Raw genomic sequence first — 12,898 nt, forward strand, 5'->3', positions numbered from 1 at the left:
ATAGATATTTAGTATGTTGAGTAGTCTGTGATACACACTTTATTAATGAAAGTCAATGAAATTAGTTTAGTTTTTTTTTTTACCAATCTCATCTTTCCTCATATCTTTCAGCTTATCGATGGTTAGTTTCTTGTCCTCCAGCTTTGTTAGGACAGAAGGTTGAAGAATAGAGAATTGCCTAAGAGGGCTCGCCCAGCCCCAGAGACGCTTGTCAATGACTTTGCTAAGGTTTAGAAGCCTGTAAGTCATGGCTGGCCATCTTTTCCTGAGGGCGATCTCAAAAAGAGCTCTTACAATTCGTGCAGCATTCTGAAAAAAAAACAAAAACATAAATGTCAATATATGCAAAACAATTCCTTTAAGGAACTTAGAGCTTTCATATTTTTAAATCAGTATAAAATACTACTGGAAAATATTGCCAGAAAAATCTAACATTTTAAAAATTCTACTATGATCCAACATATTTTGGAATATTTAGCCATTTTCATATTACCTGTGCGACATACGCTGAATCGGAGATGAGGGAAAAATTGTCAATTTCTCCACGTCCAATGTACGTTTGAAGAATGATATTTACTTTTCCATAGCCATTTTCCACTCCACCGGCAACCGGCAGTTCACAGTAACTATCAATTAAGTGCTCTAATTCTTCACTCTCTTCTTCACGAACCTACCATAGAAAAATAACACATTAAATATGAAACATAAAACAAGCTATAAAAGGCTGAATAAGTGAGAAAGTGTGGCAACCAATTAAAGTCACTTCAATTTCCAGGGCAATGAATTGTAACACATTTTTAATGCCACGTATGTGTTGTTAAACGCCTGGGTGGTAATCTATTTGTCTATGGTGGATGAAGCTGGCAGGTTTTTATAGGGCCGGTCATATGCAACCCAATGTGATAATAACAAGCCTCTCAACTTGGTGAGACTTCAACTCGTTAATGTTGTAATAAACTGCATCTGACAAATGGGGTGTTAATATGTGACAAGGTGTTAATATGTGAAAGGTGATACTTGGAAACTGAAATGGAGGTCGAGGACGTTATCGGAATCAAGTCAGTGAAAAAAATGTGTCCACCAATCTTAATCATCCATCCACCTCGTGAGAGCCTCACATGAGAATGAAACTGACCTGGCAGAACAATTATTTCATGCGAAAATAAAAAAAATCCCACCGAGGACAACATTGGCAAGGAGTTTGTATGTTCTCCCCGTGTTTGCATGGGTTTCCTACAGGTTCTCTGGTTTCCTCGCACACGCCGAAGACATATTGATCTAGATTGGGAATCTAGATTGTGAATCCCAATGGGGACAGCGATGATGATGTCTGTAAAGTACTGTAGAATTAATGACGCTATAAAAGTGAGGAAAATAAAGTTCATGCATGTTACACAGGTCCTGTGTCAGTGGTGTACACAATGGGGGAAAGCATACAGTGTTTATAACAGTGCGAATATGTGTCCTAGTGTGTATGTGTGCGCGAATGTATACAGTTATTGTATACACGTTTTTGAACTGTGTGTATTGTGGTAAAGTGACTTGCTCGGCTCTCCCAGAGGTAGACACAGGTCACACGTCTCGAGTTGGCTCCCTGTGGGTTTATTCTCTGGTATAAACCACAGTCAGAGTTTTACAAAATAAACACATCCTCTCCGGGATACAAAAACATACAGAATAGCACAGTCCATAGGTGAGCGGGCTCTGCCCGCTCTCGGTAGCACATACTGTTCAGGCAAAGTCTTTCTGTGAAGCACTCTAGCTTCTACAACACAGTCTGGATACTTCCTCCATTTAACTTTGCTCTGCCACACCCTGAGGTGGAGGTAGGGTGAATGACTTCCCTCCCATCTCTATGACATTCACACAAAACCATTCCCTTTACAATGGTGTTTAACCCTCCAACACATAACATGCTGGAGAAAAGTTGTAGGTTCAGTTCACTGAGGCTAGCAGCCATAGAGAAACATACTTCTATGACATTCACACAAAACCACTCCCTTTACAATGGTGTTTAACCCTCCAACACATAACATGCTGGAGAGAAGTTGTAGGTTCAGTTCACTGAGGCTAGCAGCCATAGAGAAACATACCTTTACTCACATATTACACCAGTGACTCTGTCACAGTATGTATGGATGTTTATGTCAATGTGTTTTACCATGTATATATGTCTGTGAATGTGTTGACGTGTGTTTGTGTGTAAATGTGTATATTACAGCAGGCTTGGACTGGCCCACTGGGGAACAGGTGAATCTCCTGGTAGACACCTGTGAAAAACTGGGCCCTCCACAAATATCTATGAGCTGTAGCTGGCATAATAGCCTTGATTCATTATGTACAGACAAGGGCAGCATGTAATCATTAATTTAACAACTAACAAGTTCATCATTATATAAAAGCATTGGTAAATATGTGTACAAGGGTCACCTAATATTGTATGTAACTGTACAGTGGACTCCCATAGGCAATGTCACTGGTGGACCCTTGATGACATCCATGTGTCATCAGTGTGACTCGTACCGGCGCCTGGGAAAAGCCATACAGTTCGTGCTGTTCCCAGGCGCTGAAGGCAACTCTCATCATAGTCGCCTGCTCTGCCTGCGATCAGCGAGAGCAGATGAATCTGATGATAGTTGTAGTCAGCGGCTGGCGTGTGTCTAGCGTTTCTTAAATACATTTAAAAAAAAAAACAGTATGGGCCGTCTGCAGATGTTTCACACAGACATGCGGTCCGGGTGAAAAACCTGACATGCGCACCACCACAGAATACAATGGGTGTGCGTGTGTCCGTATTTGTGGTCCTTAAAAAACGTACCGCATACGGACATGAAAAACTGACGTGTGAAGGGGCCCTTACAGTGTGTATGTTTTTTTTATACTACATTTACTATGGCTATGAAACAACACCCCTTCTTTCCCTCCTCAACTTTACAAAGCCTTAGATGAAACTCTTCACTGGGGAACTGAGAACATCATACTGGCTCCTCAAAATCTGAACTTGAATCTATAGGAGACTTTTGTCAAACAGAAATATCCAGGTTCTAGTCCAGTATGAAACAAGAACATTTTCAACCAGCAGAAAAATATTTAATTAAAAAGGCAATTTTTTATATAGTCAAGCTACATTATAGTTTTTAAACTTTTTTTTTACTATCCACATTGCAATAAATGTAGAGAGCCATTGAGAATTACTATTACAAAAATATTTTTAATCCTAATAATCTTCACAGAAGGTAAGAAATGGGATTAGAGTACCACCGAGACAATTACTTGTTAAAATTAGATCTCCACATATTTCATAGTCGTGGACCTTTACAAAAATACATATAATTATTACTTGCTTCCATCCAATATCTATGTCAAAGCAATTTCTCTCATAAGGCTGCAGAGAAAATTGGTCTTCTGTAACTAAAGCAACCTAATTGAAAGTATATTAATAATGACACAATTACATTTTATTATTCATCACTATTATTAAGGCTGTCATTGACACAGAAAAAATTGCTATGCTAAACAAATTGGCCTGCTAACCCCACTGTCCTGCAAATGATGAGATTTCATTTCAATTTGACCAAAGGAAAATGTCTATCCATCCAGATTAGAACAATCTTGAATTAACTTGGAATGTATTCATTACAGTGATAATGCTGGTATGCAGCTGATGGTCAGTGGGAATCATACATGCATATCTTCATAATCCAAGTGCTATGATGCAAAGTAGTAAATTGTCATGCAAATAAAAGTCCTTCCCTTGAAATTGACACGGATATATGTTGGCATAACTTCATATTTGAGTGGAGACCACCACACGCACAATGACTGTGCAGATCCTGCTACACTTATACATCGAGACATGGACTAATATTGCTGAAATTGTCTCTCCAGACTAAACAGTGCAGTTATACTATATAAAAATACTTCTTACAGCATGATATAGAGTAAAATACCGATTCCAGCAATGTATCACTTACTGAGCTGCTTTCTGTCATTTTGATACAATTACTTTTTTCTCTGCTGCAGATCTAGCAGTTCTTTGAATGCTGAGCCCGGCATAGCCCCAAGCATGTACAGTGCACACAGAAAGATGTCAATCAGTGGTGGGGGCGGGGTTATACAGAGCTCATGAATGTGCTTGACTACCTGGCAGCAGGGTTACTAGTCCTCTAATGATAATCTCCTGCTGATAAAACTGTGGTTTTATAAAAACTACACCAAGCATCCCAATAGGTTATACATGACTGGAATCGGGGTATCTGCCTCTACATCATGCTGCTCTCAGATTAGGTGGCAAAAACCTGGTGACAGATTCCCTTGAAGTGTTTAGCATAATAAATCATAGTAACATAGTATAACAGGTTTACTTGATCTCCATGGGAAAAACTGTACATTGTGCAAATAAATTATAATGGTGGAAAAAAAAAGTGCACAGTAAGAAAAAGTTTACCCATAGCACCATAATAAAAACACAAATGCCATCCTAACCCCTCTACGATCTTGGACGTATAAATACGTCCAAGGTCATCTCACTGCATTTGATGCGGGCTCCGGCGCTGAGCCTGCATCGTTCCCTGCACATTCATCTGCAGCCGTTAACAAGTTAAACATTTAACTCGCGCATGCTGGAAGCGCGCCATAAGACACGCCTATTGGTGCCCCTGTTATGTGATCGCGGTGTGCCGATGGGTTGTCAGGACAGCTGGAGGTCTGCAGAGGACCCCCGTGCCTGTCATTGTAAATCTCCTATAAACACCGGCTCGTGGCGATCATAAGAGATCATGCACAAAAAAGAGACTACGTGGCACTCCTATTGTTTTAGGTGCTCAGATAGGATTCAGCTCCAGTGTAGATAACAGCAGAAACCTGGCACTCAAAAATATGATGAAAAAATAATTTTCAAGAATTTTTATTCTATGATTCTTCAAAATGACGTTTCGGTGGATGGTAAATATAGTGATGCTAGTAAGCTAGGCAGTGGGAAGTAAACTATAGAATTCAAAATCCTTATTGAGAACAGAGAGGATGTTTAAGAAGATAGTTATTCTCTACAAACTCAGTAAACATAATGGAAAGTCTAATATAAATGCCATAAAAAGACTAAGAAAGGTAATTTTCAGTATTGTATATTAAGTAGACTTTCCTATAAGTTTGCGTTCTTGTTCAGCAATGGACATCATTGTGAGCAGGGGAAATGTCACATCAGAGAATATTTTGGAAAAAACAGAGCTCTAATGTCACCTACATCATCAGCTGTTTTATCTTCCCATTGTTCATTGATCTGATTTTTAATTGGGTATTTTATATAGGGATGAGGGGATGTCACATGGTGTAACAGTGACTTTACATCTTTCTGCCAGCATCGGGTGATATCCTAGTGCAGTGCGATGTTTCACACACACCCATAGACTTATATGGGTGCGTGTGATCCCAATTCCGCATGCTGTGGGGTTTTTTTTTCATCCGATCGCGATCCGATTGGAGCAGGAAAAAAAAACGCCATTGACAAAACAAGCGTAGGATTAAATTGGTACGAATGCAATCTGATTTTTAATCGGATTGCATTCGTCCGATTTAATCGCAAGTGGGAGCGAGCCCTTAAGGTGGATTCACACAGAATATTTTCCAAAAATAGTATCAAATTTGTTGCTGCAAAGTACATTTTCTTGAATGGCAGTAAAAGCTAAATATACTACAAACAGTATGCTTTGGTTAAAGTTCGCCATTAATTTATTAATTTCACAGCGTTTTACAGACATCATCATCACTGTCCACATTGGGGCTCACAATCTAAATTTTCTATTAGGCTATGTGCCCACAATGCAGAAATGCTGCATATTTTTTACGCTTCTCCCTGGCAGGAAAAACGCATGTGGTTTTTACATGCGTTTTTCCTGCCAGGTAGAAGCGTTTGTCCAGCGTCTTTGCATGCATTCCTGCATGCGGGTTATCAAGCGCTTTTCCAAGCGATTTTAGCATCACTTGGAAAAGTGCTTGACAACTTGTTCACACTATATAAATCCATGCAAACGACATGGATTTATAGTAGTGTGACCAAGTTAGTTAAAAAAAAAGAATAAGAATGGTGAAAAATAAAAAAAATAAAGTTTACACTCACCTTCCGATGTCTTCCCGGTGTTTTGTCAGCTCCGTCCGGTCTCTTGCAATGCTCGCGGTGGTGTGAAGGACCTGCGGTGACGTCATTGAGCCATGTGATGGGTCACATGACTCAGTGACGTCATGGCAGGTCCTTCACAACAGCGGGAGCATTGCAATAGACCGGACGGAGCTGACAAAACACCGAGAGGGCATCGGAAGGTGAGTATAAACTTTATTTTTTATTTTAAATTCTTTTTTTTACAGTTTCTATGGTACCCAGGTCTGGATGAGAGCCTCCTCTCCTCCAGACTTGGGTACCATCCGCACATTGAAACGCATATAATCCGTGAGTACAAATGTACTGACACGGATTATATAAGTCTCAATGCAAGTCAATGGCGGCGATTACGCCGCGCTTCTGCAAAATTAATGGACATGCGGCTTGTCATTGGGGACCATGGGGGGCGGATTACCAAGCGTTTTTGAAGCGTTTATGCTGCGGAAATTCCGCAGCATAAACGCTTGAAAAACGCATCGTGGGCACACAGCCTAAATATGTCTTTGGAGTGTAAGAGGAAAAATGGATTACCCAGAGGAAATCCACGCAAACATAGGGAGAACATACAATAGTGGTGTTAATCACAGTTGTGAATGTTTTTTGTCCTTGCCGTTTTATTCACCAAACAGCATTGTCTAGGTGTGGCATGTGTTTTCCTATAGACTTCTCTGGAGGAAAAGAAAAAATTGAATAAAATGCATGTGTGAATAAATAATAGGCTACAAACAATGCTCATAAAAATGTGAAATATGCCCAAAAATTATCCAAAAAAACCCCTATGCAAACCTTATCACAACCTTCCATCCTGGGACTAAAAGGTGACCATCTTGTTTCTGCCAAGGGCCATTTGAATATTTATACCATCCTTCGGGGGCCGTGCAAATTGCATGCTGACTCCACCCACAAAGTATGTCTTGACGTTGGCACTGGTGTCAGGAAGTAAGTTTTCATTGCACGCGCCTCAGCATTCAGTAGTGAACACTGCATGCTCGTGCTCACAGAGTAAGAAGAAATTAATGGGCTAGTGACCGTAAAAAACAGCTGCCATCCCAAGCACTGTGGTCCCTCGGAATCTTCCCAGGGGCCAAATAAAAGGCCATTGAGGGCCATAAATGGCTCATGTGCCTGAGGTTCCCCACCCCTGAAGTATATTCACCCTACCTGGTGAAGTCTGTTTGTTTCTCGCAGCCTCCTCTGCTTAAATTGGCAGTTGTTCTCTTCTGCTTCCAAGATGGCCATTACAGTGGATTAGGAAGTGTGTGGTTAAGTCTAAATCATGACTTCCACGCCCTTTCTATCCCATTGAACAAGAAAGGCAGGAAGGCATGCTTTACACTTACCACTGCACTTCCCATGCCACTAAGGTGACCATCTTGGAGGCCTGAGAAACTCAACACACCAATCTGAACAGTAGAGGCAGAAAGAAGAAAACAGGATATTGTGACTATACAATTGTACAGTCAATTATTTCTAGTCCCAAGTTGGAGGGTTGCATTAAGGACACTTTAATTCCTTTTGATACTAAGGGAAGGGGGGGATGACAACTTTTAGGCCATTTTTATATATGGCTTCTATTATTAGGTTAAAGACAATGTAACAAATAATCAGATTTCACAAAGCTTCGCCAAAGGTAAACCAAGCAATCTAATGGCAGAAACAATAAAGAAAGCAAATGATAGACTAAAATTATATACAACTGGAAAAGACTGCAGTGGTATATGTATTTACTTTGTTCCCTGAATATTAAATATTTCACCGTAGGGAAGCATCCTACAGATCGGTACTATAGTGGTAATTAACAAGTCAATGTATTGATAGTTTACTGAAGGCAAAATTCCCAGCTCAGTTTCAAGTTTCTCCTGGGACCAATTACTATAAAAACATCTATTGGACATATTGCAGCATGGCTGGAACGAAGCTCTAGTCATTGAAGCAAATCAACACAGACAACTGTTCCACGCCACGTCTATATAAGTGACAGCTGTAAAAGACACGTTACAAAATGTCTGCCACTTATCAATATCTTACCTTGATCTGCTCAAATTCTTCAGCTTTAGATACAATAGCTAAAATATCGCCTTCAGTTTTGTGGGCATCAAATAATTCATTGAAGGTCTGCCAAACAAAAAAAAGGCAAACGTGAACCAACAAAGTCCACATTCAACACATTTATTTATGTGCGATGACCGTACAAATGAGAACGTGACTAGTAAGACACCGAGAGAAGACAATGGGCATCTTTACACACACTAAGAAGGTAATAAGGTAGGCTCTGTGAGTAATGGGAGTGAAATTGCAAGAAATAACTCATTTTAAGTCCAAAATTAAATACCACTATTTATGTACATTTCTACTTTGCATTTCGTTATCCACTCCACTTTTCTATTCCCCCCCATTTTGGCTTCACTTTTTCTGAACTTAATGAAGTCAAAATAGTTTGCTTTTTCTTTTTGAGAAACAATCAAAGCAGGCACTCAATTTCCAATTTTGTCCTTAAACCATTTTGCTTGACTTGGAATGGATCCAGTTGACTCTGGCACACAAATGCTGAGAACAAGCCAAGGTACTTCAATGGCATGATTCGTCTCCTTACCGCAAGCCCCACTTCTGCCTGCACATTAGGACCTCCGCCAGTCATTCTGGCAGCACACTCACACCACAGCTCAACTTCATAGCACTTTATGTATACCTCGAAGCACCACAGAGGTCCTTGCTTGAAACGACTAACAGACCCACAACAGGTCACGTTCTGCTTTCAGAATGCAGATGTAGACCACCTAATCTCAATATTGTTTACTCGAAAAAAAATATTTAGTACCTCAATGGTATTATATTTAATGTAAAAGTGGCTGGAAGTTCTGCCGAGATCTGTAGAGGAAAAGAATCCAGTTCTCTCTTCAAAGCGAATCATACGGGCTTTGTCAAGTTTCCGGCCTACTTCAATTACCAATTGTTCTCGGTGCTTCTCCAATAAGGGATCCATCTGTTGGCAAATCCAGAAAGAACGACATTTCTGTTATGTATGCTATTGAACTTAATTACATCCACAGACTGAATAATGATTAAAAATAACTTACAATTTAAAAACACATAGGCCCCAATTCTTCAAGCCTGGCGTTTAGTATGTCAGTTTTGATATAGCATACACCACATTCATTAAGAGGCGCATCTTTCAGCAGCCATGCGCCACTTTAAGAAAGTACTCCAATTAGGGGCAGGAGTCTATTTTTGGCACAATTTCTGCCATTTTTGTGGAGTAAATTATGATGAATTTTTCATACGCATTTCAAAAAATTGGTGGAGCTACCCGGAGGTGGTGGAAAAGGATTAAAAGTTGTATAATGTCTGCAGAATGTTATGGAACCAATGATAAATTTAGAAGGGTTTGGTGCGGATGGATTCTGTTCCAGGACTCACCTGATTTTCATACCCTGTTCTAATAGTTTCAACAGATACATGTGATTGTGTTCATAATTAGTCACACAGGCATAAGGACCTCTCCCCTCCCCCTCGACTCTTTGCCTCACCATATATGATTCTGTTATAGGTGGTTACCTTACAAATATTATATTGTTCAATATACTACCATTTGAATTATTTGAAAAAAGTGACCCCATTTAAACTTTGGACATTTTTCTATAATTCTATTTTGTTATATTTTTTTATTTTCTTCAAAATTGAATGCAATATATTTTTCTTGATTTGTAAAATGTAAACGGATTAATAATTAATGCTTAATTGATGTTTAATTGATGTTTGATAAAACAGATTGAATATAAAAGTTGTATAATTTGTTTTTGCGACTGGGAGTTGTCCAAAAGTCTTACAACATTTTTAAAGGGCTTTACAATAGAATTTTGGTGAAGACTGATGAAGCCATAATCATCAACATTAACAGAAATAAACACTTGAAATAGATCACTCTGTAATGACTCTATATAATATGAGTTTCACTTTTTGTATTGAAGAACTGAAATAAATTAACTATTTGATGATATTCTAACTTTGTGAGAAGCACCTGTAGTTGCCACATTATAATATGTGTTATTCTATACTTGTATGTATCATTTGGGCACAGTCAGGGTTTGACTTCATTGTTGGATCAAAGACGTAACAGAAAGAGTTAAAATCCGCAAGGATCGTTGCTTGCTGCTTGTTTGGCTAAAACCATTTCAATCATCAAGGCCTAAACAAATTGAACTAAACTTAATGAGCTAAAAGCAGGGATGTTATCATGTCAGAAAACAAAAGCAAATATTTATCCTAGCATTACTGGCTGGAGAATAGGGGTTAGATATTCATAAGAAATGGATTTCCTACCTGAAACACCTTATGACTAATGCCGTATGCTAATGGGTTTGCTCTCATCCGTACGAAAAGATAAGTGTAACTCAGCCACTTCACTGCTTCCTCCACATTGGTTACTGTTCCGAGGGCGACCTGCAATAAATAATGACATATGATCTGGCTCACTAGTGGCAAGGCAGAATCTTCTGTGGACAACTACAGTCTATACATATACAGTATATTCTTGTCACAAGTAGAGCTAAACCATATTCCGACCTGTTTTGAAAGAAAGAGGGAAAGAAAGGAAAGAAAGAAAAGAAGAAAGAAAGAAAAGAAAGAGAAATAAAATAATAAAGGAAAAAAGAAACAAAAAAAGATGAAAAGAAATAAATTAAGTAAGGAAGAAAGAAAGAAAGAAAACAAGGAATACAGAAAAAAAGAAAGAAAGAAAGAAAAAGCATGAAATGAAGAGAAGGGAAAAAAAGAAAAAAGGAAGACAGGAAGGAAGGAAGGCAGATAGGAAGGAAGAAAGGAAGGCAGATAGGAAGGAAGGCAGATAGGAAGGAAGAAAGGAAGGCAGATAGGAAGGAAGAAAGGAAGGCAGATAGGAAGGCAGATAGGAAGGAAGAAAGGAAGGCAGATAGGAAGGAAGGCAGATAGGAAGGAAGAAAGGAAGGCAGATAGGAAGGAAGGCAGATAGGCAGGAAGGATGAGAAATGGGACAACATATGAAAGAAAGGTGGCAATTAATATTATAAGATAGATGTAGGAAAGATAAATGATAGTAAAATAGATATATAATAGACAAAAGACAGTGGAATAGACAGATAGTCAGACATACAGACAGACAGTTTTGGGATCGAGATATGAAAGGAAGGGGGATATATATTATGGTATATAAAGATAGATAAGTCAGATAACTGATGAACAGAAAACAGATATATGGGATCAAATAGTAAAAAGAATGATTATTTTATTCTGCGACCATGAGTAATAAGGAAGCATTCGCATTATACAACTTGTGATGGCCATGTAACATAGTAATAAACAGACATTTCATCTCCTCTCCGCACTGTCATACCTGTGAGATTATCATTAGACCAAGTGAAAACAAAGGGTTAGGTAAAATGTTGCACTTGTCTACAGTCCGCTCTTATTCTGATTGTGTATTGAACCAAAATTCAATTACTTGCAGTAAGGTGAATGTAACACCATCACTTCATTAGCCAAATGTAATACACTGTATAATGCGCACGGTAATGAATAATAGTATCTTGTATTTATTTTATTCTGGTAAAATTCTTATAAAATATCATATTTGCAGCTATGTCATTCTTTCTGTTGCTAAGGGCTTACCATAATAATTACAACCTCCTATTTCTGTTATCAGCCTATAAGCGCTACAGTAAAGGACGGTCTGCAGCCTTCTGAACCAGAAAGATTTCTTTTGATTGAATTTGCATGGATAATAATTATGTTGTAGTCACTAATAAACATTTTCTGATGTTCATACAAAATGTAATTGCAGGTTTCCTAACATTCATGTAATTATCCATATAATGTAACAAGGTCAAGTGCAGGCTTCTAATAGAAAACACATTGTAGACATTTCAGAGAGGGACTATAAGGCAGCAATTACAGATATAGAAATTATCCTCAACATCGTTAAGATTAATATCAATTAAAATGGGAAGGGGAAACAGAAGCAACATACATTAACGAGCGCTCTGTAGTGGTGCTGTGTACATTATGCATTTGTATAGAATGTCTTAGTAAAATAAAAACAATAAAACAAAGAATACAAAAGAAATCCCTGTGTATGGTAGATCTGACCCTTGAATAATTCACTTCATCGCTGTCTGCATCTGAAATCCAGGTTACAAACTCTGCAATCTGTCACCATATCCTGAATCCAATGCTGCATTTAGATACAATTTATCTCTAGGATATTCCCAGTAAGTAAAAATAATTGCCTTGTTTGCGCCATGAAATGCACAAACATAACAAATTCCTAAAAAAAACAAATTTCCCAGCCTAAAAAAAATTCCAATTTTATCACGTCGGTTCTATTGTGAAAAGTAGAATACTAATTATACAGTTACATTAACAACCAATATTTGCTGATTTTATTTTTTCTGTTTTCTAAAATGCAATTTAGAAAAAATGACAGTACACTAATGATTATAAACCAATAAAAAGAAATTAACCTGCTGATGACTTATTACATTACATGGCATCACATGAAACACTGAATATTGCAGGTGACTACTGGCAGAATTGAGCTTGTATACATTTGTTTAGCTATGGGAACTATTATATGGGGATGTTCACAAGTGGCGTTTTTGCACACAGTTTTACTTTAGTTTTTTTTTCCCTCCACGCATTAAAATGGGTGAAAATCAATACAAAAACGCTGAAATAATTGATCGGCAGATTTGGTAAAAATGCTTTGATGCT

At 38.3% G+C, this 12,898-nt stretch overlaps 1 protein-coding gene across 2 annotated transcripts in view; it reads right to left on the minus strand.

Annotated features, from left to right (window-relative positions):
- Nucleotides 1-12,898, minus strand: part of ASCC3 (activating signal cointegrator 1 complex subunit 3) — a 702,790-nt gene that overhangs the window by 182,113 nt on the left and 507,779 nt on the right. For both annotated transcript variants that reach the window (XM_073675761.1, XM_073675762.1), the window contains exons 17-21: nt 10,475-10,594; nt 8,973-9,137; nt 8,183-8,269; nt 494-670; nt 84-309 (exon numbers count right to left, since the gene is read on the minus strand). In XM_073675761.1, coding sequence (XP_073531862.1) covers nt 84-309; nt 494-670; nt 8,183-8,269; nt 8,973-9,137; nt 10,475-10,594 — 775 coding nt within the window. The remainder of the gene's footprint in view (nt 1-83; nt 310-493; nt 671-8,182; nt 8,270-8,972; nt 9,138-10,474; nt 10,595-12,898) is intronic.

This window comes from Phyllobates terribilis, unplaced genomic scaffold, assembly GCF_046119375.1.
Source record: "Phyllobates terribilis strain yellow unplaced genomic scaffold, ASM4611937v1 Scaffold_3__8_contigs__length_932513732, whole genome shotgun sequence".
Taxonomy (NCBI): domain Eukaryota; kingdom Metazoa; phylum Chordata; class Amphibia; order Anura; family Dendrobatidae; genus Phyllobates; species Phyllobates terribilis.